This window comes from Xyrauchen texanus, chromosome 27 (genome assembly GCF_025860055.1).
Source record: "Xyrauchen texanus isolate HMW12.3.18 chromosome 27, RBS_HiC_50CHRs, whole genome shotgun sequence".
NCBI lineage: Eukaryota > Metazoa > Chordata > Actinopteri > Cypriniformes > Catostomidae > Xyrauchen > Xyrauchen texanus.
Genome location: NC_068302.1, coordinates 25,593,726 through 25,620,968, shown reverse-complemented (window position 1 = coordinate 25,620,968; position 27,243 = coordinate 25,593,726). Strand labels below are relative to the sequence as shown.

The window sequence follows — 27,243 nt, the reverse complement described above, 5'->3', positions numbered from 1 at the left end:
ATCCTGAAAATCGATCGAATCCATCGACTTGAGTCGGGAATCGGCGTTGACTAAAAAAAAAAAAAACTCTGAATCAAACACCCAGATCCAGGTCGTTTAAACTGTCAGGAGATTGCTACTCACACTGGATACGCACGAGTGCGACCAAAGTCTCTCTAGCAAGTCAGTCCACTGTCTGTCATATTTGGAATGCTCTCGGGAGGCTACTTCCAGTCCTGAAAGTGCAGATCCAATATGTGAATGGAGGAAGACCAAAATCTCAAAAACGTTTGGTCAGGATCACAGTCAAAGAACATATTTACAAACCTGGTATCAAATGGTGCTTCTTTACCTCAGATTATGCAAATAATTATAATAATGCAATTTTCCCAGCTTTTATGGCTAGTGCACATTCTCGAGTTGGTTGACAGGTGATGTCTGTATCTAAAAGGTGATTGACTCTTACCTGTAAGGTGGAACTTCCTATCTACATCCGTTGACTGCAATTGGCCATTCTAATTCCCCTTCATTTTAAAAGAAGTGGCCCATCTCTGCTAAATCGTCTCTTATTCGTCTTCAAAAGTAAAAGCACTTTACTTGTGCTATAAGTAAACGTCTTATTCACTATGCTGTTTTTGAGAAAAATGCAATTGCTAACATGGTCATGCCATCTATGGTTGCTGGACTACGGTGCATATTTCCTTCCTGATATTCATTTCTTCATGTGAAAATAAATGACATAAATGTTATGACTAGACTGAAATCAGAATAAATGGATATTTACCATTTAAAATACAATATTTATTTTTTAGATTATTATTTTTTTACAAAGTTAAAGTTTTGTGTGAAATGTAATAAAAATAGTGCTAAATAAGAGTTTATTTGTTTTAGCAATTTTATGTTATTTACTATATTAAAGTGTTTATATATATATATATATATATATATATATATCAGCATTGAATCAGCCACCCTGCTCTCTGGATATCAGCATCGGTCAACCACTACTTAAAATTAACTTGAGGTCTCAGCGTTTTGAAGTATAAACTTTGGCCATGCACTGTCATTGCTGTTAGATTTAATATTTCATTTATATAATGTTTAATGCACTTTTTAAAAATGTCATAAGTTTTTGATGCTGTTTTTGTTAGTAATAAAGATAATGGAATAAATGTTCTTCCTCTGTACTTTTGCAAAGATTATGCTCCTCAAATGCATATGACAATAAAACAGAATTAGGTTTAATTATATTACCCAAATTATTTTTTTTACCTGAGAATACATTAATGATATCATTTTATGTCATGTAATTTGTAATCAGTACCTTATTACAATTCACAAGTAATCCACCCAGCACTGTCTGTTTCTAACCTATACCAATCATATTGCTTCTGAAGGCATAGATTTAACCACTTGAGTCTTGTGGATTACTTTTATGCTGCCTTTATGTGCAGTTTGGATCTTAAACATTTTAGTACTCATTCACTTTCATATTGAGGACCTACAGAGTTTTTTTGTTCAGCAGAAAAAAGAAAGTAATACACACCCGGGAAGGCATGAGGGCGAGTAAATTGCGCATTTTTAGGTGTACTTTTCTTTTAAGAGATGTCTTAGAAGGCTGAAACGGTTTAAAGCAGCTTTTCAATTGTTCCCCTACTTCAAGGGACCCTTTCAAGTGAGATTTCATTCAAAAGGTACAACAAAGAAATAACTGGACACCATAAACATTCAATAACCACTGCTCTTCAAAACACAATGTAATTAAACTAGACAGCCATAAATATTTACTCCCTCTACCAAGCATCAGCAGTCATTAATGGTTCATAATCGACCACAAATAAACTCTAACACGAAGAGGACAAAAAACTTACCTCACCACACACAGCGGATTGCTTTTTTTTTTTTTTTTTTTTGCTGTGTTCAAATCCAGCACTGTTCGACTGGTGTGTGGAGACTGTATAGTCTGCGTGTCACTGTTCTTTTATTAGACATTGCGTTGAAACTCATTACGCCATTCAAGATTAACCTGCACTTACACGAGGCACGCAGGACGCCAGATTAACTAATTGTAGACTATTCAAAGCTAATTTTAATTGACATGAACTCTTGATTTTTTTATTTCTTAAATTATAAATGAGAATAACTAATATAATTCTGCACAGCGTGTTGTTTTATTTAAATACACAAAAAGCTTGTTAAATAATATTATTTATTATGCATGCAATTTTCAGGGGGAAAATATTTGCAAACATATTGATTCTTCCACAATTAAACCAGGTTTAAACCTTACTGGAGTTAAATGGTTAATCCGTCCTACCATGCAAAATACTATTACATAATCTTAAGAAAATATAAAATTGTGAAGTATACAGTATGCTGTTTACTGAGTCCTAAAATACGTAACCACAAGAGGGTAGTATAGTTTTTTTTTTAGGGTGGTTGAAATGTTTCCCATGATGCCACAGTGTTAATGACGTCAACCTGGATGTGAGCGATCATTTGAATGAAAGTCGTGTGTGGAGTGTGAGTATGCGAGAGTGATTGCTTGCATGAATGTTTGTGTTTTGTTAGTGTGATCAATTTTAAAAATCTACACCGTGATCTTATTTGATCTGATCCAAGTTTTGCCCTACTTGGATTTAGAGATGATAATAGCCGACTCGGGAGCTTCTGTAGCGATGATCGTGAGGCATTTCACATTACTCGGGGCATCCACAATTGAATTTGTGGTAAGAAATGATGAATCGATCAGATATACTAGAGCAGGCAGGGTGCTGAGTTTCGGCCCAGTGTTTCCTGTTTGTTCAGGGAGTATACAAGCGATTCTGATCTCTCCAAAACTTCTAAAAGTGAGTCCATGGGGTCAGTGATGAGCATCACGGAGCTGCACGCCACAAAAATGTTATTGAGTTATTGTTTTAAACCGTGTAACTTTTGTCTTGAAAACTACCTGCATTGCTTTCGTTTTTTTCTTTCTCTCAAACAGCTGTGTTTTAAAACAATCAAACTGGAAGTATGTGTAGTACATGTGGTCATCTCAAATTGGGAGGTCGTCTCATTTTATTGCATTACAAGGTGTAAAATCCGCCATCATGCTTCCTTGAATAACCTCGGTTTGTAGAGGCGGTGTGGTGAGACTCTGTAAATGAAAGAAAAAAACTGTAAACTCTTATGTAAAGAGAGGCCATGTTGCGGTTTAGAAACCCTTTTTAAAGCACATAATGGTTTCAAATCCAGATTTTACTGACTTGAACAAAGTCATTACACAATTCTCACCGATTGTGCCTTTAATGCTGTATATAGAAGCTTTCTGGGAGTCGACCCACAATTTCATTCCTTTGTTTTCATTCTCGCACACTAGAGTTTCCAATTGTTCTTTGTTTTTCAGTGACCTGAGTGAGAAAACATTAAAGTAGTTGAGAGATTCAGCCTTATGACTCAGTCTTAAGAGAGAAAAAAAGAAACAACATATTTTGTATATGCAGTTTAACCTGTTTTCACTGTTTTAGGTACATTTAGCTAAACAAATTCAGGCCCGATAGCAAACGTACATCTCCAAGATGTCTGTTTTAGGTCTTTTCACCTGGAAAGAATCACAGTCTAATTAACATCTGAAAAGATCAGATTTACAGTCTCATCTGAATGTCTTATTGATATCTGAGACCTATTTATTGACATGCGTTTTATAGGTGTAATGCAGATCAACAAACAATGTAAAAAATTGTCTTCCAGGTCAGCTGTAAACAAATATTGTCTGGGTGATGTATGTGTGCTAGGGTTGCCACCCATCCAGGATTTTTCAGGATCTTCCCGGTTTTTTCCAGTTGTCCTGGAACATTTTAATTCCATTACGGGACGCAAAATATTCTGTAGTTTAAAACCTTTCCTGATGTGTTCACATATATGAACCCTTGTTTGTAAGAACACTATGCAAGGAGAATCAAACACATTCTCATATGAATGAAAAGTAAGTCAGATTCATTTTAGTGAACTGGTTTTTCAGATGATTGAGATTTTTCACCTTTGTGTGAATAATCCTTTATACTTCTGTCTACTTGCGATAATGCATTAATATTCTGGAAAACATGTCTTAAAAAGGAATGTCTTTCCTTTTTCATGTAAGATCTTTTAGGTTTGTAATGCACAACACACAAAAAAGAGCCTATTTTTAAGATTTACATGTTTCAATTTCATAAATTTCCATCAAATTGAATTTTGTGAACTTAACAAAATTAAATTAGTAAAACTTGAAATATCCAAGTTTTTTTTTTAATTAATTTGGTTAAAGATTTGATGGAAATTGTTCATGAAATTGAAATGTAACTATTGACATGCATATTGTAAATCTTGAAAACAAAATGTGATTGAGTTATTATGCACGTTTGATTTCCTTTGGTTAAAATGTACGAATGTGTGCTTTTTTTTTTTAACTTTATACATACGTTTTTTTTTTTCTGTTTAATATTACACAAATCATTTTGATGGAATTTTGTTCTGAAATTTAAATGTATATCTTAAAAATACGCTAACATATTTGTATATAGTGTATTGATGTTGATGTTTGTTTGAATTATATGCTATATATATGTAGTTATTTCCATATCAATCAAGGAGTGAACAACCATAAATAATGTTTTATTGACCAGCAATATGTTTTTCAGTCATTGGTGACCAGGAATTTTACAGGGCCAAGGAGGCAACCCTAGTGCTATCAAGTGGGTTTGTTTAAAGTAATAGTTCACTCAAAAATGATAATTCTCTCCTCATTTCCTCACCCTCATGCAGTCCCAGATGTGTATGAATGACTTTCGTCAGCAGAACACAAATGAAGATTTTTAGAAGAATATTTCAGCTCTGTAGGTCCATACAATGAAAGTGAATGGGTGCCAATATTTTGAAGCTCCAAAAATGACATAAAAGTAATCCATAAGACAAGTGGTTTAATCAATGCCTTTAGAAGCGATAGGATAAGCATGGATGAGAAACGTATCAATATGTTAGTCAGTTTTAACTAAGTTCTCCCTGCTTAGTCAATCTCTTTACCTTTCACGTTGTATTTCTTGTGTTTTTGGTGATTCACGTTCTTCATGCATATGGCCCCTACTGGAAAAATTTATGTTTCTCACCCACACCTATCATCTCACTTCTGAAGATATGGATTTAACCACTGGAGTCTTATGGAATGCTTTTATGCTGCTTTTACGTTCTTTTTGTGGCGCAAAAAGGTTGGAACCCATTCACTTGCATTGTAAGGACGAACAGAGCTGAGATATTCTTCTAAGAAATTTTGTGTTCAGCAGATGAAAGAAAATCATACACATCTGGGATGGCATTAGGGTGAGTAAATGGTGAGAATTTTCTTTTTTGGGTGAACTTTCCCTTTAGAATGTTAGAGGATTGCTTACGCATTGTTCTCTGCAACAGTTTCCCTCTGTGTCAGGGTTTGGCTCTTGTCCTGAAATAATCCAAGATGGTGATCATATGTTGATTTTAGATGAATGTCCAGACTGTCCTTTGGTGCCTTGTAACACAATTATAGCAGTCAATGGATTGCAAAACCTTTATTTCCAGTGATTTTTGTAAGAATTGGGATTATACAAGCTGCTGTAAATAAGGCATGGTGCACATATATATATTTATAACCATTAAACTAAAATCTTCCTTTGATGGCAAATCAACTCACTGTAATATCACGATGGAAGATAGTTCGACGGGAACTAGACGTTGTTCCCGTGTTATTGAGTCTCCTCCAGGGTTCATCATTTTGGGCGAGATGAGCTGGCTTGTCATAGGGCAGTTTCTGGTCATTTTCCACAAACGAGGCCAAAAGAAGTGAGAAAAATATAAATAAAATATAGGCATTAAGGTAACTAAAAATACGTTATTATGAGCGAAGTAGATATGCAACCTTGCAGGTTATACTGTTCAACTGAAACTAGGCCAATTTTCAAGTTTAAATATTACCTGAATTTCCTTAATCCCATTGAAAGTATGGTCGTTCTCAAATCTTGGAAATGGAAAAGGATCTCGTTCTCGTGGCATATTCTGACAATTTTTCCAGCTCAGTGTTTTGGAATGTTACAGATCGATGGTTTGGGATCTTTTTTCTAGCTACATTGTTGTCCCTCCCACCGTTGCTAAGAGACCTCTTTTGAGCGTCAGTTGCTAGTTTTTGGACGTAAACTTTTACATTAACAGAGTTTATTAACGGATTTAATGCAATATCATGATTATGCGTATGGACGCTAACAAGGAACGCGCTGTTCAACTGCACGTAAATGTGGCGTTTTTATGTAGGCTATTAAAATTACTTCTAGTATTTTCCCAATTGTAGACCAACAGAGACCTTCTTTTCTCATTCATGTAATGTTACTCAAACCATCTGACAGATCCATTGTCTTGATAATCAGTCTATCAGAAAATAAACTACCCATGTGTTTTACAATTGTTGAATATTTTTCTATCTCAACTTGATGCATATAAAACAGATCTCCATCCAAAAGAAACTGACCAATAGGAGAGCTCAGCGAGTTTTATCTGCAAACAAACAGTCTCACTGCTTTCCTGTTCTGTTACACGCCTTGACAGGGAATACATCTGGAAGCAATAATGTTTTTAAGCCCCGCACTTTTTACTGTTAATACGCAAAGGCGTTATTGTTATACTGGGACTCCTTTTATTTATAGCAGAGGTAGGATGCAAAAACCGTTTGTCACTTTATTGCGCGTTAGACAGATGTACCGAGACTGCAATACAATATGCTAGCCTTTAAAAAAAAAAGTATAACACATTAGTGTTCCATAACGTTTATCCTTTATGGGCCTATTGCTGATGGAATATAATCACTACAAACACAAACATTATCATAAAACTATGAAGTTTGGAGGGTTACCCCGCTTGGACAGTACTAACTCTTGTATGTGAAATAAAGTGTTGATGTCAACCTGCTGTGAGCATGTGTTGAATGAATTTCTTCAGAGAAGAATAATAGACTCGAATAAGAAGGTTTTGATTAACCATGTTGATCATAATCATTAACAACAGTGTTACATGATAGTAATGTAATCGTTAGAACATTGTTCAGTCACGAGAAACATGTATGTAGGCTATTCAAGATCACATGATGCCATGTTACAAGACTTCTATGTCTAGAATCAGCCACTTCTGAGAGGTACACACTATTTTAGATCCATAAATGGAAATGTACACAACATAGTTCATCCTCAGTTTAGAAACTGAATGACAGAGTTAAATCAATCACCATTTTATACTCGCATTGAGATTGGGATTTGACTCATCATCAGACGAAGATGAGGTCAGGTGCTACAGTGTCAAGCAACCTTTACAAATTATGTTTTACAAGATGGCACTATGCAAATAAGGGCAAACCACTGCACAAATAGATTTAAATGGAAATGAAGGGATGCGGTCTGGATGCATTCTTAGCCAACAATCAGCATTACCTTTCAGTACACTTGGACAAAATTATCAAAGAGGTTTGGAGTTTTAATAGTTATGGATAAATGTATTCCCTCAAGATGGTCATGTTTGAATAAGAGTTAGCATATTCGTGGAAATGGGACACTCAAGTACCTTATCAAATCTGGATAAGCTTGTCCATTGTTGTTTGATAACTGTGTGAAAAAGAGTATGTGCCATTATGACAAACAACTTTCCTTATAATAATTCACATATTGGAATATTTCTAATCTGCAGTTTTACCAAATGCCTCATATTTCATTTTTTTTGGTACTAGCAGTGACACACAATCATTGGATTGCACACATCACTGTGTCTATAATTTTGTTGTTGTTGTTGTTGTTTGTGTGCAGAAAACAGACTGGTTTGCTTGTTTATTGGCTTGCTCAAAACCTGACCAGTAACCTGACACAATCTTTATGACTGCTGTAATCTAGGGACATTATTTTGACAGAGAAACACACAAACAGAAATTGGGCTCTTAGATATTTCTTCACATTGTTTTAAAAATAAATAGTGTATGTTTTATTTGGGTGTTAAAATAACATCATTTGTAATGAGTCTGTAATGACTTCACATTGATACTAAATCCTTTTATCCAAACGAAAGAGGATGAAGTGACCTTTCCACTTACCCTGTGGAAAAAAACAGGTGGTGTAAGATTCATCAGGTAATCTGGCCTGCAAGAGACACTATAGAAACAAATGTCACTGTTCGGTGGCCTTGGTTTTTTTATATACTTATATGGATGTGGGAATTATGGTGTGTACTGCCTGTCCAGGACATATGCTCATATTTCTTTCTATGAACAAAATTAATGTAGCTGAACTAACGCAAACACTTGGAGTGCATGGTCACTTGTCCCCTAATAGTGAGGTTTTGTTAACAATTAATCTGTTTTATCCTACATGGACCATTCAGTTTAGCTCTGTGAAGTGTCACCTTTCAGGTGGTACTCAGATAGGTTCATTTAGATAGGCTCATGTTCCTTGCTAGCGGCCCAGTTTTTTTCTCTCCAGGGGACCAGTCAACACATACAAACCAACTAAACATTTGCTTATTTGTGCAACACGTTTAAGCTTTTACTTATATCATTAAGGATTAAAATGTCAGAAAGCTATTGGGATAAATAAGGATTTGTGGAGTTACCATTAATTTACTCAAGATTATATTTTTTCAGCCTCTCCCCCTTCCTATAATTGTGAGTAAATAATACTTAAGTAAAAAAAAGCTGCTTGTTTAGACAAGGAAACAAAGAAATCTGTCATGAACTCAGATTCCCAGCAGTCACAGCAGCATTCAAATATGGCCACCCCGGACTCAAATTCCCATGCACCACCTCGATCTCAAACACCGGAGTTCAGATCAGCCACAACTGCGTATCATTACAACAGCAATCACTCAGGGGTGGAAAGAGTACTGAATTATCATACTCAAGTATTAGTACTGTTACTTCCCAAAGAATTTAGTGTGAGTAGAGTAAAAGTAGCTGTCCTAAAAACTACTCAATTAAGAGTAAAAGAGTAGCTCATTTAAAAGTACTCATGAGTAGTGTGTATTGAGTACCGAGTTGCAAAACCTATGCCCCATTATAATGAACACTGTATGCCAACTTTTAAAATACATCACTTATCTATGATAAACTACATGAATCTGATTCCAAAAAATAAAAAGAGAGACATGATAACAAATGAAAAGATTAAAAAATTATTTTCAATACACTGATCGCCATTTTAAATCGTTTATCAAACGATTAAATTCAAATCAATTTATGTGTAGGGTCTAAATTTCCCTTAATTCTGACAGTGTTATTGTTGTGCATAAAACATTTTCGAACAATGCAAGGAATGCAAAAAATAAGCAGGATCACTTGACATGCCATGTCCTGCACATTAGAGGAGGTAGAGCAGGCATGGGAAAGTTGTTTGGTACAGGGGCTACATCACTGTTAAAAAGGAATAATTCACCCCACAATTACTCACCCTCATGCCATCCTTGATGAGTATGACTTTCTTTCTTCTGCAGAACACAAATTAAGATTTTTAGAAGAATATCTCGGCTCTTTTGGTCCATACAATGAAAGTGAATCAGTGCTAAAATATTGAAGTTCCACAAATCACATAAATCAGCATAAAAGTAGGCTACCCTAATCTATGTGCCTCCAGTGGTTTAATCCATGTCTTCAGAAGCGATATGATAGATGTGGTGAGAAACAGATCAATATTTAATTCCTTTTTTACTATTAATTCTCCTCCCTGCTCAGTCAGTCTCCACGTTAACTTTCACTTTCTTGTGTTGTTTGGTGATTCACATTCTTCATGCATATCGCCACCTACTGGGCAGAGAGAAGAATTTATAGGAAAAATTTACATAAATATTGATCTGTTTCTCACCCACAGTTGTCATATCAATTCTGAAGTCTTGGATTAAACCACTGGAGTTGTATGTATTACTTTTATGCTGCTTTTATGTGCTTTTTGAGTGTCAAAATTTTGGCACCCCTTCACTTACATCGTATGGACCTACCGAGCTGAAATGTTCTTCTAAAAATCTTAATTTGTGATCTTCTGAAGAAAGAAAATCATAGACAGATGGCATAAGGGTGAGTAAATTATGAGATATTTTTCATTTTTGTGGGAATAATTTTTTAAGTAGCACACAGGGGGCCACATTGTCCTCCTTTTGAGATACAATGTTCAACATTGATTTAGTTCTTGTATCTTTTAAGCCAAGAAATAGTTGTGTTCTCATTCTAATGCATGATGCACAATTTTCTGAAGTTTGTGACTGGTGGAATGTTCCTCTGAATTATTGCTCTGCAAATGTTGAGACTTTTCTTTCTTTATAAAGGCTAAGCATAATTATAAATTATTTTATTATTTCTACTTTCCTGGTAATTTTTTATACCAATTAACACATGCTCCTCATCTGGAGTCAGTATTATTAAAAAACGAACAATATTATAAAAAAATATCACTGTTTTATTCTATTACATTAATCCTTTTAAAGCTACTCATGTTATTCAACCAAAAGTAGTGAGTGGTTTCCTCGTTTCCTTTTTATTGTTGTTTGATTAATAGCCTTATATGACATACATGTACAATTCCAACATGTTGTTTAAATTCACTTTAGACATAAACGACTGCGTTTACATTAAATCCTCGTCAAGACGACCATTGGCGGAATTATAAAGTGTATTTGATCATTTAGGCATGAACCTGAATTAACGCTCAAACATTAGCCACCTGTCAATCAAACAGCGCTCAGCTACAGACGTCATCTAGATCAACCAACCAGTGGTGCTCTTGCTATCGCGATTGATGTAATGAATACCTGTTTTAGATGTAGAACATAAGCTAAGTATAGAAAACTACTCAAATGTTTGATCGAGGACATCTCTCTCTCTCTCTCTCTCTCTCTCTCTCTCTCTCTCTCTCTCTCTCTCTCTCTCTTTTCAGATATACATTGGCTGGTTTAATCCAGAGGAACATTAAACACACAAGCTGTTTGTAACTATACAGAAGTTTGGTTACAGAGACCAACCAATTGTATCACGACTATAATGCACAAAGTGACATCAAAGATTTGCTTCTATTTGTGAGTGGGACTGTGCTATGAATATTTTTTTCCAGTTGAAAATGTCATTTAATAAGTAAAAAAAAAAAAAAAAGGTTAAAAAACCTAGGAAACTATTTCCACACAAAAATTGATAGTAAACTTAGACCATTTTTTCAAGTAAAGGGTACACACAATTCTTGTTGGCTTTAATTAGAACTTTTCAAGTAAAGTTTAATTTGCACAGGGGTGTAAAAAGTAATAAGAAATTATACGGAAGTGAATGTATGGATACTGAGTGTATGTACATTTTACTCAAAAGTCTAAGTATCTAGCCAAAAAAATATTTGAGTAAAAGTAAAAAAGTATTCACATGAAATTGTATTTAAGTATTACATTTAAAAATTACCTTTTAGAATGAAATCAAGAGAGGAGATTGTGTGAGGGAGGATGTTGTTAAATCGAGTGGTTTAAGTTGCTTTTTTACTGTCTCTGATGACTGTTATATTTCTCCCAAGTGACATTCAAAAAGTTAAATAAAATGTACTTTTACCTGTGAAATTTACTCAAATTGATGTAATGAATCTAACATGTTTGAATTGAGTACAAATGTAGAATTTCATATTTTCAAGTTCACATTTGAACTTATTTAATGTAGAAAGTACTTAATATTTTTGTTATATTTACTTCACCACAAAATCCATTTTATTTCTTCTTTTTTTCTTTTCTGTGCTGGCAGAAATAGTCAATTAAGGTAACATTTGCATGTTGCCACTTTTTACAGTGTAGCAATGTATGTTATTTTTACCTTTCACAAAACTTCAAGGTCCTAGTTTAAAAACCAAATGTCGAACAAGTGTTTATTGTTAAAGTAATTTTTGGTGTGTTGTTGTTGTTGTTGTTGCAGTCAGATTACCATTTTGAGTACACAGATTGTGAAGTATTGGGCTCTCGATGGAGAGTTGCAATACCCAACAAGCCAGACACCTGTTCTGGTTTACCTGATCCAGTCAAAGGCACCCAGTGCAGTGAGTATCTTTAACACTCACACAACTTTATATCTACTGCTTGCATTCTATTACATATCTATTGCTTTACTGCATTCATGCATTTGGCAGATAATTTTATTCAAAGCAACTTACAGTGCACTGAAGATATACACTCACTGAGCACGTTATTAGGTACACGTCCTAATAAAGTGCCAGATGTGGTCTTCTGCTCTTGTAGCCCATCTGCCTCATGGTTTGACCTGCCTCAATGTTGTGTATAGGAACATTTAGCAACTAAATACAACTAATTACTTATAGAACTGTCTATTACTTTCCAAACCTATCAAGATATCAGACAATCAAAACAATGTGATATTACTGAGGGAACATGTGAAATTCTCCTATGCCACACACTTTATTGTATTCATTGGATGCTAACAGTATTGTTTTTTCTCTAACCATAAACTGCTCTCTGCATTGACAGTGTTCACCTGTAATAAGGGGGAATTTCTGGACATGAGGTCTCAAGAGTGTCAGAAAAGTACAAACTCTCTTGGGACAGATGGCCTTCGATAAGTGGGAAAGTTTGCTGTCTGGCTTTATCAACCATGGCATCAACATGAAAATTGGAGACACTTAAACTAATTGCTCCAAGTGAAAAATTGCTCCAAAAAATGGCACACAACAAAAAAAAAAACAGTTTAATAGAAGTATCGGTATTGGTATCGATATTGACGATATTTGACTTGAAATTATTGGTATCGGATTGAAAAGAAAATAAGTGGTATCACCCATCTCTAATGTAATCACATGAATGTAAATGTTCATGTAAATTACTTATATGCCCCAGTCATTGTACGCTGTGACATTTGCCTAGAGGAGTGTTGTGTTTTATCACTCTATATAAATTAGTGTACTTTTTCCTAACGCCGCTGACTCTTTACTTTCTCCTGTGTGTATCCTGTGTGTGTATGTGTTTGTCCAGGGATTGGATCTGGAACCTGTCTACAGCAGCCGCCTTGCACAGCAAATTATTATTTCTATACTCGCACACCATGTGACTCCAGCGATCAGGTAGCACAAAGAAGCCAAACCAAATCAGAGGGCTTTACACTGTATTTCTGCCAAGTATTTGCATGCATTTTCCAATCAGAAAGCACAAATTCTACAAGCAGTGAGTTGAATTTCTGGCTAATTTTAGGTGATTATAAATCTCTATACAATTTTACAGATGATAATGTAACGGTTCACTTGTTTGCATGATCTAACTTCACATTATTATATTCACATTCAGATACAGAATTGTTAATGAAATCATCTCCAACTGATCTGTGTTTTGTTGGTTTTTTTTTTAGACACAGCTGATGTATAAATGGATTGAGCCCAAGATCTGTAATGAGAGTTCAGAGGAGGCAGTGCAGCTCCCCGCCTCAGGGGAGATGATGGCATGCCATCCCTGTAATTCAGGATTCTTCTCCAGCAACCCCTCTACCTGTGAACCTTGCACACATGGCTTCTATTCAGATGGGACAGGTAGAAACACACACAGCCAACGGCATAGATAGTACACATGACGAATAAAGAACTCCACTTCACAGTGATAGCATGTGTGACACCCCATTATTGCATGTATTAAGAAAGCAATGCTTAAAGCTGCACTTTAATTAAAATGTTACTTAAGTGTTAATTAACTGTATGCTTGTTATGGTTTCTATTGTGATAAATCGCAAATTTTTGGTTATTTTGAGGCAAGTGGCTTATTTTGAGCTTGTTTTTCCAGACCAGATTTCTTGCTTCTTTTGTGAGATCTGGCAACGATGGCAATTTGTATTTCACCCACCCCTAACACAGAGTATTGTCATTTTAAAAAGAACGTTTTAATTTTGTTTTGTATTTTGTTTTAACCAGTATCAATTTGAAAAGGAGGCTGTGGAACTTTTGAACCGGCATGAAAAAATACAGTTTTTGCTCAGAATGAACTGAAATGAAAAACATTATGTTTTTAGTCAGACATATACTACATTGACGAATTTCTTAACCTGTATATTATATGTGTTCAGAATGTGCTGAGTGTCCCGCTGGAAAAGAACCAGTAGTGGGGTTTGAGTAAAAATGGTGGAATAGGATGCCAGACAACATGAAGAATAGCGTCTTCAGCTCAGAATACAGTAGTACTGAGAGATACACTGATTATGGCATATGATTTGTATATTCATGGTGGAATAGAGTCTTTCTGCCACAGTTGTTGTTATAAAAGAGTTTTTGTTCCAGTTCTGACTGAGCGTTTTGTTATAACTGGATGGGAGGTAGCTGGTGAGTACTTCTACACCATAACAAGCAATATGGACTCCGACTACATGCTGGATACTCATGTACTCACCTGGATACAGGTGAGTACATGCTCCTCCCAAATGTTCAAAAACAGAAACTGCATCTTATAAATGACATCAACACATCAGTGATTGCAGTAACATATAAAATATAATAATTCATGAAATGTAAACTTAGGTTAATATTCTTAATATGTGCCATCTTGATCTTCTACTTTCTTCAGCTTGCCTCATTCCCTGAGAAAAGACAACGAGAGAATAACATTTGTGTTCGAAACTAAGTGTACAGCTGATTGAATTCTGCATTTTATGGCAGTGACAGTGAGTATGATCACATTTGATTTTATAGTACTGTATATATATAGAATAAAACAGGGACTAAAAACAAAATGTTTTTCATTTCTGTTTCTTTTTGAGCAGAAACATTAAAATTTTTTTGTTCCGTTCCAGCATTCACTGCCTCCTTTCCAAAAGTTAACCGGTTAGAATGAAATAAAAGAATGGTTAATAAGGTTCAGTTTTAAAATGACAGTACTCTGTGCTAAGGTGGGTGATATAGCAGTTGCAGTGTTGCCAGATCTCACAAGAGAAATAAGCTAACTGGCCTGTAAAAATGCATTATTTAATAATTGTTTAATTATTTTATTGAAATTATTTGTTTGAATTACAGATCTGCTTCTCAGACAAATCCTGGCAGCATCAAATCTGTATTAATGAATCAAACCTAATAATAATTCAGTCATGTCTTGGAAACAACTGAGGAATGTGCTTTTTACCTCAATATTTTTTCCTTGCATCTGGATTAATCATGTACGTATACGTAGTAATTATACATAGTTGCCAAAAATGTCACGGAAGACTATATCCACTACATGCATTTAGGCAAAGAAATGTGTGATTCAGTAGTTTTTACTTCAGGATCAAAGCACATCCTTAAGTTCTACTAAAAATAGTGAAGTCACATTGAAGTCAACAGGAAATGGTGTAATTCTAAAAATGTACTGTGATAAACCCTTTGTGTCTTTTATACTCTATAAATTAACCAGTTATTAACAAGTTACAAACATTTTAAAATAAATGTTTCACTCCGGAACAATTGAAAGGGATTTTGTTCCTGTTTTAGGTTACGTTCTGCAAAAATATTTAATTTGTTTTCTGTTTTTGTTTTCGTTCCATGAACCATTTTTAGTCCTTGGAATAAAATTTGTTGCAGGCTGATTTTATTTTCTAAATAAGCTTCAAAAGTTTATTGCAGCTCATGTTATCCTTTTATGATTCATATCTGCAAGCTTGTTTTTCTAAAATGCAGTGTCGTTTAAAAATATATATATATATATATATTGAACAAAAGAAAACAATTACATCTAATAAATGTTTTGGATGAAAATAAACTCTTAAGATTTCTCTTCAGGTTAAGAATGAAATAAATAGTGTGGTTGTGGAGAGTTGGATTGGCATTAAATGGAATTGGTAAGAGTTGGTAATTTGGCACTCCAAATTACAACAATCCACTCATCTTAATATTTCATTTCATTTGTTTTTGTTTCTAAAACAATAGGATTTTTTCCCTTCCAATTAATTTTCTTGATAGGTAACAGAGGAAGAGATGTTAGACTTGCATATAATCTTTGATGATCTCTGGCTGTCTGTATTTGTTACAGGAAAACAAATACAGCTCTGACCATTGTAAGATCTACTCCATTCACATCACAAACGTGATTGGAGGTGTGGCCTCAGAATGTCGTCAGTGTGCTTTGGCTGCCTCCGATTCTGATTCTGCCTGCGTGCCCTGCCCTCCAGGGGACTACATGCTGAATGGCACCGGAGTGTATCAAAGCTGTCCATCAAATACAATCATCAGGCCTGAGCAGCCAATTGGAGAGCAAGCCTGCATATCGTGTGGACCCAGTACATACAGTAACAAAGTAAGCACTTACAATTATGATATTTTTGATGTTTTGTTTCCTTCTCAATCACACACTAAAATATTTTACTGCTAGTCTGTTAAATAACAGTTGGTTAATAGTGGTAAATGAATGGTTAATAACAGTCCTATTCATATTTAAGAATGTTTAATATCATGATACATTCACGTCTATTGTAAAAACTAAATCTCCCTCTCTCATACACACTTGAAATAATTAGTAATGTATAAAGTTAAATAAACTTTTGAGTACTATGTTTATTTTGAGCAGATGTGTATATCTTAAATCATTAGTTAATTGTTCCTGTATATATATATGTATATATTCATCCTGACTGAACAGCCTACTCTCCATTTGCAGGGCTGTTCAGCATGCATGAGTGACTGTACTTTCTCCCTGCAGCATTAGAGAGAGACTCTGCATTATGATTTTTCTCCATTTTCAAACATCACAGGCTTCCAGAGCAGCCCATGGTTCACCATTAAAGGGCTCCAATACATCCACCACTTCAGTGTGACACTGTGTGGAACAGAGGTAAGAGTATGCATCAAGCCAGCTGAAGTTTTTATTAATGTTTTTATAAGACTAAATTATCGACAGAGCAGTTAGTGTATTGTAAGCGCCTCAGAATCATAGAAGTAAAAATGTTCAATACTGCACTTTTTTATACTGTTGAAAAAAGCAACACTCATCCCTTATCATTTCTACATGCATACAGAATGACACATCTATCTTTCCATTAAAGCCATTGTATTGGTACGGTGCACTCATTGGTAACTGCATTTTGTTTATGTTCTTTCAACGGTCTCAAGCACAATATATGCAAGGTTTTAAAAAAGTAAAAAAAAAGTCACAGACAATAACATTAATGTAAATGCATTTCAGAATAGCACAACAAACAAAAGCGTTGTTATCTTTATTGGATTAGTTTAAAGCTTTGTGTGTGTAGGTGTGCTATGACCAGGACCGGGCCCTTGCGTCCTGTGTTGAGAATGTGACTGAAAGCAAGAGGGAGGCGAAGGGCTACGTCTTTCAGTCCATATATAGTGCCTTCAGAGATCAGGGGTCAAGCCAAAACTCTCAGCCTATTAGTATTTGAGACACTTTAATCGGTGAGCACTGTTTAGAGATTTCTACAGAACAAACCTCAGTGTGTGTCCTGCAGATTCAGCAGATGTATGTGAAGTAGGGATGGACAGATCAATCCTAAAGTATCGATACTTCCGATATTGATGTTGGATAAAATGTATCGATCCTCGCACAAATTATTTTTTTTTAACTAGTGATTATATTAGCTATTACTAGCAAATACTTGAGCAGGATGGGAACTATTTCGTCTTTCTATCATATTAACATGCATATATGCTGTAAGACACAAGCAGACAAGCGCAAGAGGTAATGAGAGAAAAACAGAGATACAATTCTAAAGAGAAGTAAATTCACACTAAATAAAAACATATCTAAAGGTGACATTTATTATGTGTTTGTGTGATGTTTTATACAAGTTTATTTTAATTAAAAGTTGTTAGAACTTTGATAATGTTCTGTAATTGTTGTTAATAAATAATAATATTAATAATAATAAACTAAAATTAACCAGGGTTTCACTTAATTAATATTGTAGTAACAATGACTGTAATAACCATGTTTTTGTTTTGGCGGAAACCATGGTTTTACTACAGTAACCAGGTCAAATATTAACCATGGTTAATTTTGTAGTAATTATCGTTTAACTAAATACCATGGTTAAACTATGGCTACTGTAGTAAAACCATGGTTAATTTATTTAAGGGTAAACAAAGCAGAAGTCCAATCATATTTTTGTTTAGGGTCATAAATATAAAAGAATTATGACTTGAATTATGACTCAAGTAATATTTTTAATTAAACATTTTATCCCAAGAAATCGCAAAAAGTAAAATCATAGAGGTATCAGTATCGACGATATTGAACTTGATATTATTGTTATTGGATCAAAAAGAAAATAAGTTGTATCGCCCATCTCTAAGGTGCAGAATAACTGTTTTGAATTTTATTCTAATTCTATTTTTATGGCAGTAACTTTTCATACTCATGTGTGACAACTGAATCCAAATTGGATGATATTTTGTCTTTGGACAAAAACTTCCCCATGGAATCAGAGCTACTGGGTGTTATATTCTACTACAGGTGAGACAACCTGTGTCCAATGAATTGAGCTAAACACTCAGTTTATTCATGTGCTTTTTTTATTTATGTAGTATTATTTTAAGACCTTAGCTTGAAGTCTCACATTTACTTCTTCAGCTTGATCTATTATATTATGTTCTTTTTCCCATTAATGGTGTCAACAGATCTAGACAAACAATGAAAGCATGTAAAAATGGAGGAATGACCTCCATCAGGATCCAATGTGATCCCACGGTAACATTGAAAGACCACGTTTTCTTACCGAGGTACAATGTGGAAACTTTTTCACATTTGGGGCTATATTAAGCAGTGTTGGGGAAGTTACTGAAAAAAAAGTAACCCACTACAAATTACTAACTACTTTCCACAAAATATTAATCATATTACTTTACTTATTACTTCAATTTATTTTATTTACTTTTAAAGGGATAGTTCACCCAAAAATTTAAATTCTCACACCATTTACTCACCCTCATGCCATCCCAAATGTGTATGACTTTCTTCTACTGAACTCGAATGAAGATTTTTAGAAGAATATCTCAGCTCTGTAGGTCCTTTTAAAGAAAGTGAAAGGTGACCAGACCTTTCAAGCTAAAAAACAAACATCAAACAAACACATAAAGGCAGCATAAGTGACTCTACTTGTTTAATAGATGTCTTCTGAAGCGATGCAATAAATTTAGGTAAGAAACAGATCAATATGCAAGTTCTTTTTAACTATAAATAGACATAAAAATAAATATTGATCTGTTTCTTACCTAAAGTTATTGCTAAAGTGTAATGTTCAGGCAGAGGACACCAAGCATGAGCAGGACGAAGACGAGATGAATGTGAGAAACCAAGTGCAGTTTATTATTCAGTGCCAACATACAGAAGACGCAAAAGAGAATAGTTTGACCAGAACAACATTATACCAAAGAATTCTTCTTCTTCTTCTGCTCATCATCCTCATCATTCTCCTCCTCTTCATCAATAGTCAACAAAGGACTAGAGAACATAAGGGCTATAAATACACAGACTAGGTAAACAAGTTAACAAGACAATAAAACATGAAACAAAAACAAGACTAAACTAATAACAAGATAACCAGGAAATAACCATATGAACCAATGACATAACAGAACTGATAACAAGACTCATGAACACAAACCAATGAGGGGACAGGACTAATAAACATAGTGGAACTAGTGGGTCAAATTGACAGTAACATGACACGGAACCAATAAGAACTAAACACAGGAAAACATTACATGAACAAGGAACTTATTTTTCAAAATAAAAGACATGAACAAAACCACACGAAACATGACAAGAAGACATATATTAAACAACCGGAGTCATATGGATTATTTTTATGCTGCCTTATCTGATTTGTTTTGCTGTATTTTCTAACAGAGTTGAAATATTCTTCTAAAAATCGTTGTTTGTGTTCAGCAGAAGAAAGTAATAGGCTACACATCTGGAATGGCATGAGTAAATAATGAGAACATTTTCATTTTTGGGTGAACCATCCATTTAAGATGTTAGAGTGACAATCCAGAGTCAAGAACAAGACATGATGGTACTGTTTTGTTATTAATGACATCAGTTAGTTAAATACCATAGGGAGAAAATAGCCATTAGGCAAAAACATTTATCCACAATTAAATGCAGCCACAGATTAGATGAGAATAGGTTGAAAATGTGTCATTTTAAAAATAATGTGACATCAAGAAGCTTGGAGCTGTATTAATCTATCATTTTGGGCCAAAAACTGTAATTTATTAAGATTTTGACTAGACTGTAACCTATATATCTAGAATTAGGTCATTGTCAGGATGTTGATCTGTGTCTAGTCCTTGTATCAGTAAATTTATTAAAATATTACAGCATTACTGATTCCTAAAACCATGTCTGCAAACCCCATAATTTTGACCCTTCATTTGTTTCAATGACTAACTGCTGCAGGTGAATGAATATATGCAGAAGATCGATGCTATAGAAGAGATGTTTAAGCAGAGGTCAGGTGACTTCCAGAGGAATTAGGGCGAGCTCAAACCACCAAGCATTTCCGCAAAATAAAGGCCAATCTGGAAAAAGAACTCATCAGTGTACTATGCAATCTATGCAATTTCATATAGAAGGATTAAAAAAATGTATAAAGAATATATATGGTGCTTCTCACAGATGAGAGAAAGAATGTATAGTGCTGACCGTGCACACAGAGAAAGTCTGACGAGTACAGAGTACAAGTTCTATACTGAAAGGGTGAAAAAAAGTCAGTTTTGAAATATATGGACTTTATTCACATCTTTAATATTTTATGAGAATGAGGCTGTGAGGGACAGACTTACAGAGTCTCTTCAATGGGTTGTACTGCTGTTTAAAAATGTTTGGATTGTTCCACTGACGAAAAAAAAACTTTTTGAAAAAACTTCAGTAGATAACTAAGAAGAAGGTGCCTTCCATACATAGAAGAAAATAATGGAACATGTTTTAATATTTGAGATTAAGAGCTATGGCACAAGGAAAGATGATCAATGAAATATACTGTAATTATAACTACTCTAGCATGCAGTTTAACCCAAAGAGTTTTGATCACGTTGGCTTTGCTGTTGTTGTCGAATGATGTATACTGACTTGCAATATCTGAAGGAGACAAATTAACTGATGAGTAAAGAAGGCAATTCCCAATTAAGAGCCCAACAAAATTTGATCTCAGAGCTATGGCTAAATTAGTCACACTTGAGCAAGCTCTGGGCATCATGGCTGGGAAGTTTGAGCTGGAGAAAGAAGAGGTAGAACAGCGCGCTATAGTCAGCATGCTGTCCAACATCACAGACCCTGAGATGCTGAAAATGCTTCTAGCTGCCCACGAGGTTAGCCAAGTGAAACAGCTAACACAAATTCAATTTTAAACTAAATTTAATGATTAATTGTTTTAGTGCTTTGTAACTTCAGTATTTGGAAAAAATACTCTGAGTGCTTCTTGCACATAAAGTTGGTTGTGTGTGTGCAGACAGGAGACTCTTGAGGCATATCGCTGGAGAATGAATGAGGCTTGGTCTTGAAGGTATCCTCACATATGGACTTTTATTAACACCCCACACAGCACCAATGACATTTACGCTGACCTAGAAGAGGCAGACAAATGGTGTGAGAGATTTTAGTGCTGCACTTATAATCACTCGTTAATAGAATCTCTAATCAATAAGATTGTGATTATGGTCTGTAAATCTCAACATAACAAACAACTTTTAAACAATGGCTAAGACTTGCCATGACAAGTTAGTTACAATACTGTTGTGCATACTGTTACTCATTTAATAAGAGTAACTTGAAGAGCTCCAGTGTGGACAATTCTGATCTGACCTGGGAGCAGAGAGAGCGATTGCTCAAGCTGCTCTTTGCTAAACTGAATTGCCAAAAAATGATGCAAGAATTAAAGAGATAGTTTTCCCAAAATGATGATTGAGTTTTAATTTTTGGGTAAACTACCCCTTTAACAGTGACTTCATAAAAAAAATTGTATTGTAATTTTGCAACAAATATTAAAGAACTATTGTGTGTCCCTATTTAAATGCATCTACATGTTCTCAAAATGTTGTTTATTGAAATAGACTGCTTAAAATGACAGTTCCAAGTTCAAGGAGAAAACAATCTTTAGAAACTTTTAGTAGCCCTTTCTGATTAACACAAAGAAAAGCAAAATGTATATTCACAGAATCAACATTTAACACACATGAGTATACCCACCAATATGACAAACATAAAACTCTGAACCCTCAACCAAAATTCTTGGATCTTACACCACCAAAAAACATGGGTTGTGTCCCCATCTTCTGATTGGCATCGCCAGCAGGTGGGTGTGTCTTTCAGATCAAGCCTATACAATCTAGAGTGGACCCCCTCTAGATTGTATAGGCTTGATCTGAAAGACACACCGACCTGCTGGCGATGCCAATCAGAAGATGGGGACACAACCTATGTTTTTTAGAATCAATGTAAAATCTTAAATTGCATAAGACGCACCCTTGCATCTCTAGATATAGACTTAATGTTTTTTTAGAATCCTAGCCCACACTCCCTACTCCAAATCCAAGTTTAAATCTTTCTCCCATAATCTCTTGAGAGAAGTTGAAGCTCCATCCCCCAGACTCTGAATTAATGGGGAGTAATACACTGATGCCTCTTGACCTTTTCCAAAAGCAGTAATCACCACTCCCAGAGTATCTGACGCTTTAGGCGGGTGTATGCTACTCCAAAAATAGCACAGAGCAGGTGGCACAGCTGTAAATACCCAAAGAACTGAGATCTTGGAATCCCAAAATGTTGAACCATATTTTCAAAGGATCTCAACCCTCCACTCTCATATAGGTACACAGAGTGTTGTAACCCCCCACACAATCCACTCTGACAAGCAGAAAGGGGACTTATTAAAACATAATTTTGGGTTCAACCATATGCTCGGGGCTATATTTAAATAAATGTCCGAATTAAAAACTTTTGTTAATACCGAGTGCAAATGCGAAATAACGTGGTGTAACATCTACGATATGTTTGATGGAAAGGCTTTGCAATGGTGAAATAGGTGCAAGAACTTTCTGTTCAATACAAAACCAGGGAGGGGCTCTCTCAGGTGGAAGTGACTAATGAGCCAAATGTCTGATACCAAATGCATAATAATAAAACAAAATATTGGGTAGGCCTAGCCATGCAATTTACTGTAAACCTCCCTGCCGTGATGCCGAAATGTTTGCGTGACGTAACACACACCTGCATCTCAACGAAATGGGAGTTGAAGATTTACTGAAATGTAATCTGGGATTTTCCCATTCCAAATGAAGGACTTTGCTATGCTTTCAAATTAAATAAGAGAGGGGGACGTCTATAGGGAGAAAATGTTGCAGGTAGTTGAATTTTGGAATACATTTCATTTTAATAACATCAACCTTCCCAATCGTAGATAAATGTAATGAAGCCCACCTGACACACATCGCTTGAAAAGCTTTTTATTAAAGGGTCAAAATTAACTCTAACTAAATCATACAAATTTGCTGGGAATAAAATACCCAAATACTTAATGCCCTGTTTGGGCCACTGGAAGGTGCCCAGCTGAAAATCTGTTACCGGGCAGTATGATGTCAGAGACAAAGCTTCGGATTTAGAACAATTCACTCTGTATCCTGAGAATTTAGAAAAGGAATTAATAATTCTGTGGAGGCAAGGCATAGATCTAGTGGGGTCAGAGACGAATAATAAAATATCATCTGCATAAAGCAAAATCTTATGCACCACACCTCCCGCCATAAGCCGAGGAAAATCACCCTCCTTTCTTATTGCGGTTGTTAATGATTCCATGGGAAGACAGAACAATAATGGGGAAAGAGGGAAACCCTGCAGGGTTATAAAATTATAAAATTATTTTAAATTAATCCATTTGTTTGTACCGCCGCTACTGGGTGTCTATAAAGTAACTTAATCCATCCAATAAAATATTCCCGAACCCTTACATTTCAGAAATCTTAAAAAGATAATCCCATTCTACCATATCAAACACCTTTTCTGCATCAAGTGAGATGGCAGCGACCGGAGACTGATCATTCATCACTGACCACATGATATTGATGAAACGCCTAAAGTTATCAGAAGAGCTACGGCCCTGAATAAACCCCACCTTATCTATATGTATAAGAGATGCCATAACGTCTCTTATACAAAATTGTTGACAATATTTCAACATCTAGCTGGATCAGGGAAATTGGATGGTAACTCTTACACTCACTTGGATCTTTGTCCTTTTTAAGAATCAGATTGATTCGGGCTTGTGTCATGGTTGGCAGAAGCTTTCCACTCTTTAATGATTCCGTATAAACTTCTAGCAAAAGTGGAGCCAGTTCTGTAGCATAAGATCTCAGAATCAAGATAATTTTTTTGTTCAGACATCAGTTTAGGAAGTTCTAATGGTTCCACAACATTTCTAATATCTTTATCGAAGTAGACAAAGACATGGAACTATAGAGATCAAGATATAATTCTTTAAAAGCATTATTAATATCCATGGCTGAGGTAAATATTTCAACACCAGCAGATTTCACTGAAGGAATGGTAGAAAAAGACTCTCTTTGTTTTATATATCTAGCCAAATGTTTTCCTGCTTTGTCCCCCGACTCAAAATATGACTGTCTTGCCTTGAATAGCCAAAACACTCCACCTTCCACGACAAAATAGTATTATATCTGTATTTCAATCAGGTCAATTCTCTGAGACCATTAGACAAAATTCGGTGCTGCAGCTCTAGCACTTTTAATATTCCCTTCCAATTTCACGAGTTCTTGTGCTTTGGATTTTTTGGTGAATGAGGCATACTGTATGATCCAAATACTTAAGAACTGCCTTAAGTGCCTCCCAAGCCATGCCCACAGAGGATACCGAGGACCAGTTGGTCTCCACATAGGCATTGCTTTAAGTCTTTAGCATTTGTTGGAATTCAGGATTTTACAAAAGGGTTACATTAAAACTAGTGATGCACCAAAATGAAAAATATGGACCGAAACCGAAAATTACCTTTTTTTTTGCGTGATGCGATCATCTGTGTTACGCAACTGCTTTCGGTCCTTGAATAATGTATAACATGCGAGAAAGGGCACCTGGTGGATTTTCTGGTGCCCTCTTAGGGGAAGAAGGTACCCCCCTAGGGAGTTGGTACCCTACACAGACTAAGTAGTATGCATATAGGGAGCGTCGGTACTGAAATATTTCCACACAGCTGACATCAGCCTTTGCTTGGTAGCGCTGTCATAATGGCTACATCGATCGAGAGTAAAACCTGAGCACTGAGGGCCGGGGAGGAATATATTTTTGGCTCGTATTTTCGACGTTAGGTGCATAAATATTAGCCAAAATAAGAGTCACGTGACTCTCCATCTTTTAGTATCCCTGACGTGTTGTCATATGTGAAATTACAATCATATTTTGCAATCCTACAAATTTGGCTGCCTCTTCCCCCTCTGGCAGTTCAAATGCTCATGGTTCATTTCAGCATAAAGTGAAAGTGTCATGGATACTGTCAAGACATATAATGTAACACAGTACTAAACAGCCTTCACTCTGTGCGCTCTATATTTAAAAATGTTTACTGTTTTTTTCTTTACACCCTATCAGGAAACCAACCTCTCAGCTCTACCAGCCACTTCCTCTGATGAGATCCAGGTTAGCAGCGATACAGGGTAAGGCCCCAGCGTTATGAGAGATGACTATAAAAGGAATATTCTGGGTTCAATACAAGTTAAGCTCAATCAACAGCATTTGCAGCATAATGTTGATAACCACAAAAATTTATTTTGACTTGTGCCTCTTTTTATTTATTAAACAAACAAACAAACAAACAAACAAACAAACAAACAAACATCTGGGTTACAGTGAAGCTCTAACAATGGAAGTGAATGGGGCCAATCTGTAAATGTTAAAATACTCATTGTTTCAAAAGTATAGCCACAAGACATAAACAATGTACGTTATAACATGATTTGACTGTGAAGACATCACCTGTTCTTTAAGTTATATCCAATTTTACAACTTTGTTGCCATGATGACATAACACCCTAAACCAACAACAAAAACAACTTTCCTGATTAAATATTAAATGAGTTGTAACAGAAGATTTATGTGCTTTTATAAAATTATGAACTTCAAAATTCTGCCTATAAACCCTTCAAATATTGGCCCCATTCACTTCCATTGTAAGTGCCTTACTGTAACCTCGATTTTTGAAGGGTTTAATGAAGAAAATGAGGTATGATTTAAAATGATTTTGTTTTTTTTTGTGGTAATCAACATAATTCCTTTAATAGCTAAAGTGTGTAATTTCTGCTCCACCAAACGTCATTGGTTGAGTCAATGTTGTTGTGTCGGGCTAGAAGGGCCACTCAAACAATTGGTAGAATTTGTATAGAGCCACAGACAGTGTTTACAGTTTATGTGAACACTACTCTACAAAAGGCTTATTATAGTTGTCTCTGAATATTAAACTGGGAAAGGAGAAAGTATTTGAACAAAAGTTAAGTGCTTCAGTTTTATCATATTCTTTTGCAAAGTGCTTCCTTTTTAAGTTGCATATTTGCATTTGGAAAATTCTGAATAATTCTATTGTTATTGTGTTGTCTTTTAAGCTATGCCTTACCATAATTATAATCAACCAATCTGTTTCCCTGTCTATCTTTCCCAGGTTTACAGAGAAACACAGTCTGACCTTAATAACCCAGATGCCAGTGGCCATTATGACCTTTGACTCCTGTGTTCTGCCAGCCATCAAGAGCATCTGACTGTGTAATTCATACAGTACTGTATGTTATTCAAATTATAAAAGAAAAACCATCCAAGAAAAAGTGTAATGGATTTTCAGCTCATTAAATTAATAAATACATTGAGATAAAGATATTATTAAAATAGCTAAGTTCAGTTTATGTGGTCTGTATTTGATGAAAGTTCAGAATACTTTCAATGTTTTCCAACTTCTATTACTATACAAAAAAATAAATATATAGAATTCAATGAATCTGTCAGCTGAGGACATGTGAGGAGTCAAACTAGAGACTATGCTGTACTTGTCCTCTTGTTTAGTTGTACATCTGGCCTTCTACATCTCTTTCTGTCCTTGTTAGAGCCAGTTGTCCTTTGTCTTTGAAGACTGAAGTATACACCACTGTATGAAATCTTCAGTTTTTGGAAAGCATTGAATAGCCTTCATTCCTCAAAACAATGATGGACTAGAGTTTCTAGAGGAAGCTGTTTCTTTTTTGCCATTTTTGACCTAATATTGACCGTAAGACATGCCAG

At 35.2% G+C, this 27,243-nt stretch overlaps 1 protein-coding gene and 2 pseudogenes across 1 annotated transcript; 2 read left to right on the top strand and 1 right to left on the bottom strand.

Annotated features, from left to right (window-relative positions):
- Window positions 1-2,220: 2,220 nt before the first annotated feature.
- cfap276 (cilia and flagella associated protein 276) lies at window positions 2,221-6,088 on the bottom strand. Its single transcript, XM_052094764.1, has 5 exons — window positions 5,944-6,088; window positions 5,663-5,779; window positions 5,385-5,500; window positions 3,256-3,371; window positions 2,221-3,118 (listed from the first exon to the last, which is right to left on the bottom strand). Exons 1-5 carry the CDS (start codon window positions 6,019-6,021, stop codon window positions 3,048-3,050), a joined length of 498 nt encoding a protein of 165 aa, XP_051950724.1. The 5' UTR covers window positions 6,022-6,088; the 3' UTR covers window positions 2,221-3,047.
- A 2,636-nt stretch (window positions 6,089-8,724) lies between these two features.
- Window positions 8,725-19,840, top strand: LOC127620671 (endosome/lysosome-associated apoptosis and autophagy regulator 1-like; annotated as a pseudogene).
- A 1,193-nt stretch (window positions 19,841-21,033) lies between these two features.
- On the top strand, window positions 21,034-26,729 carry LOC127620670 (basal body-orientation factor 1-like; annotated as a pseudogene).
- Window positions 26,730-27,243: the final 514 nt, after the last annotated feature.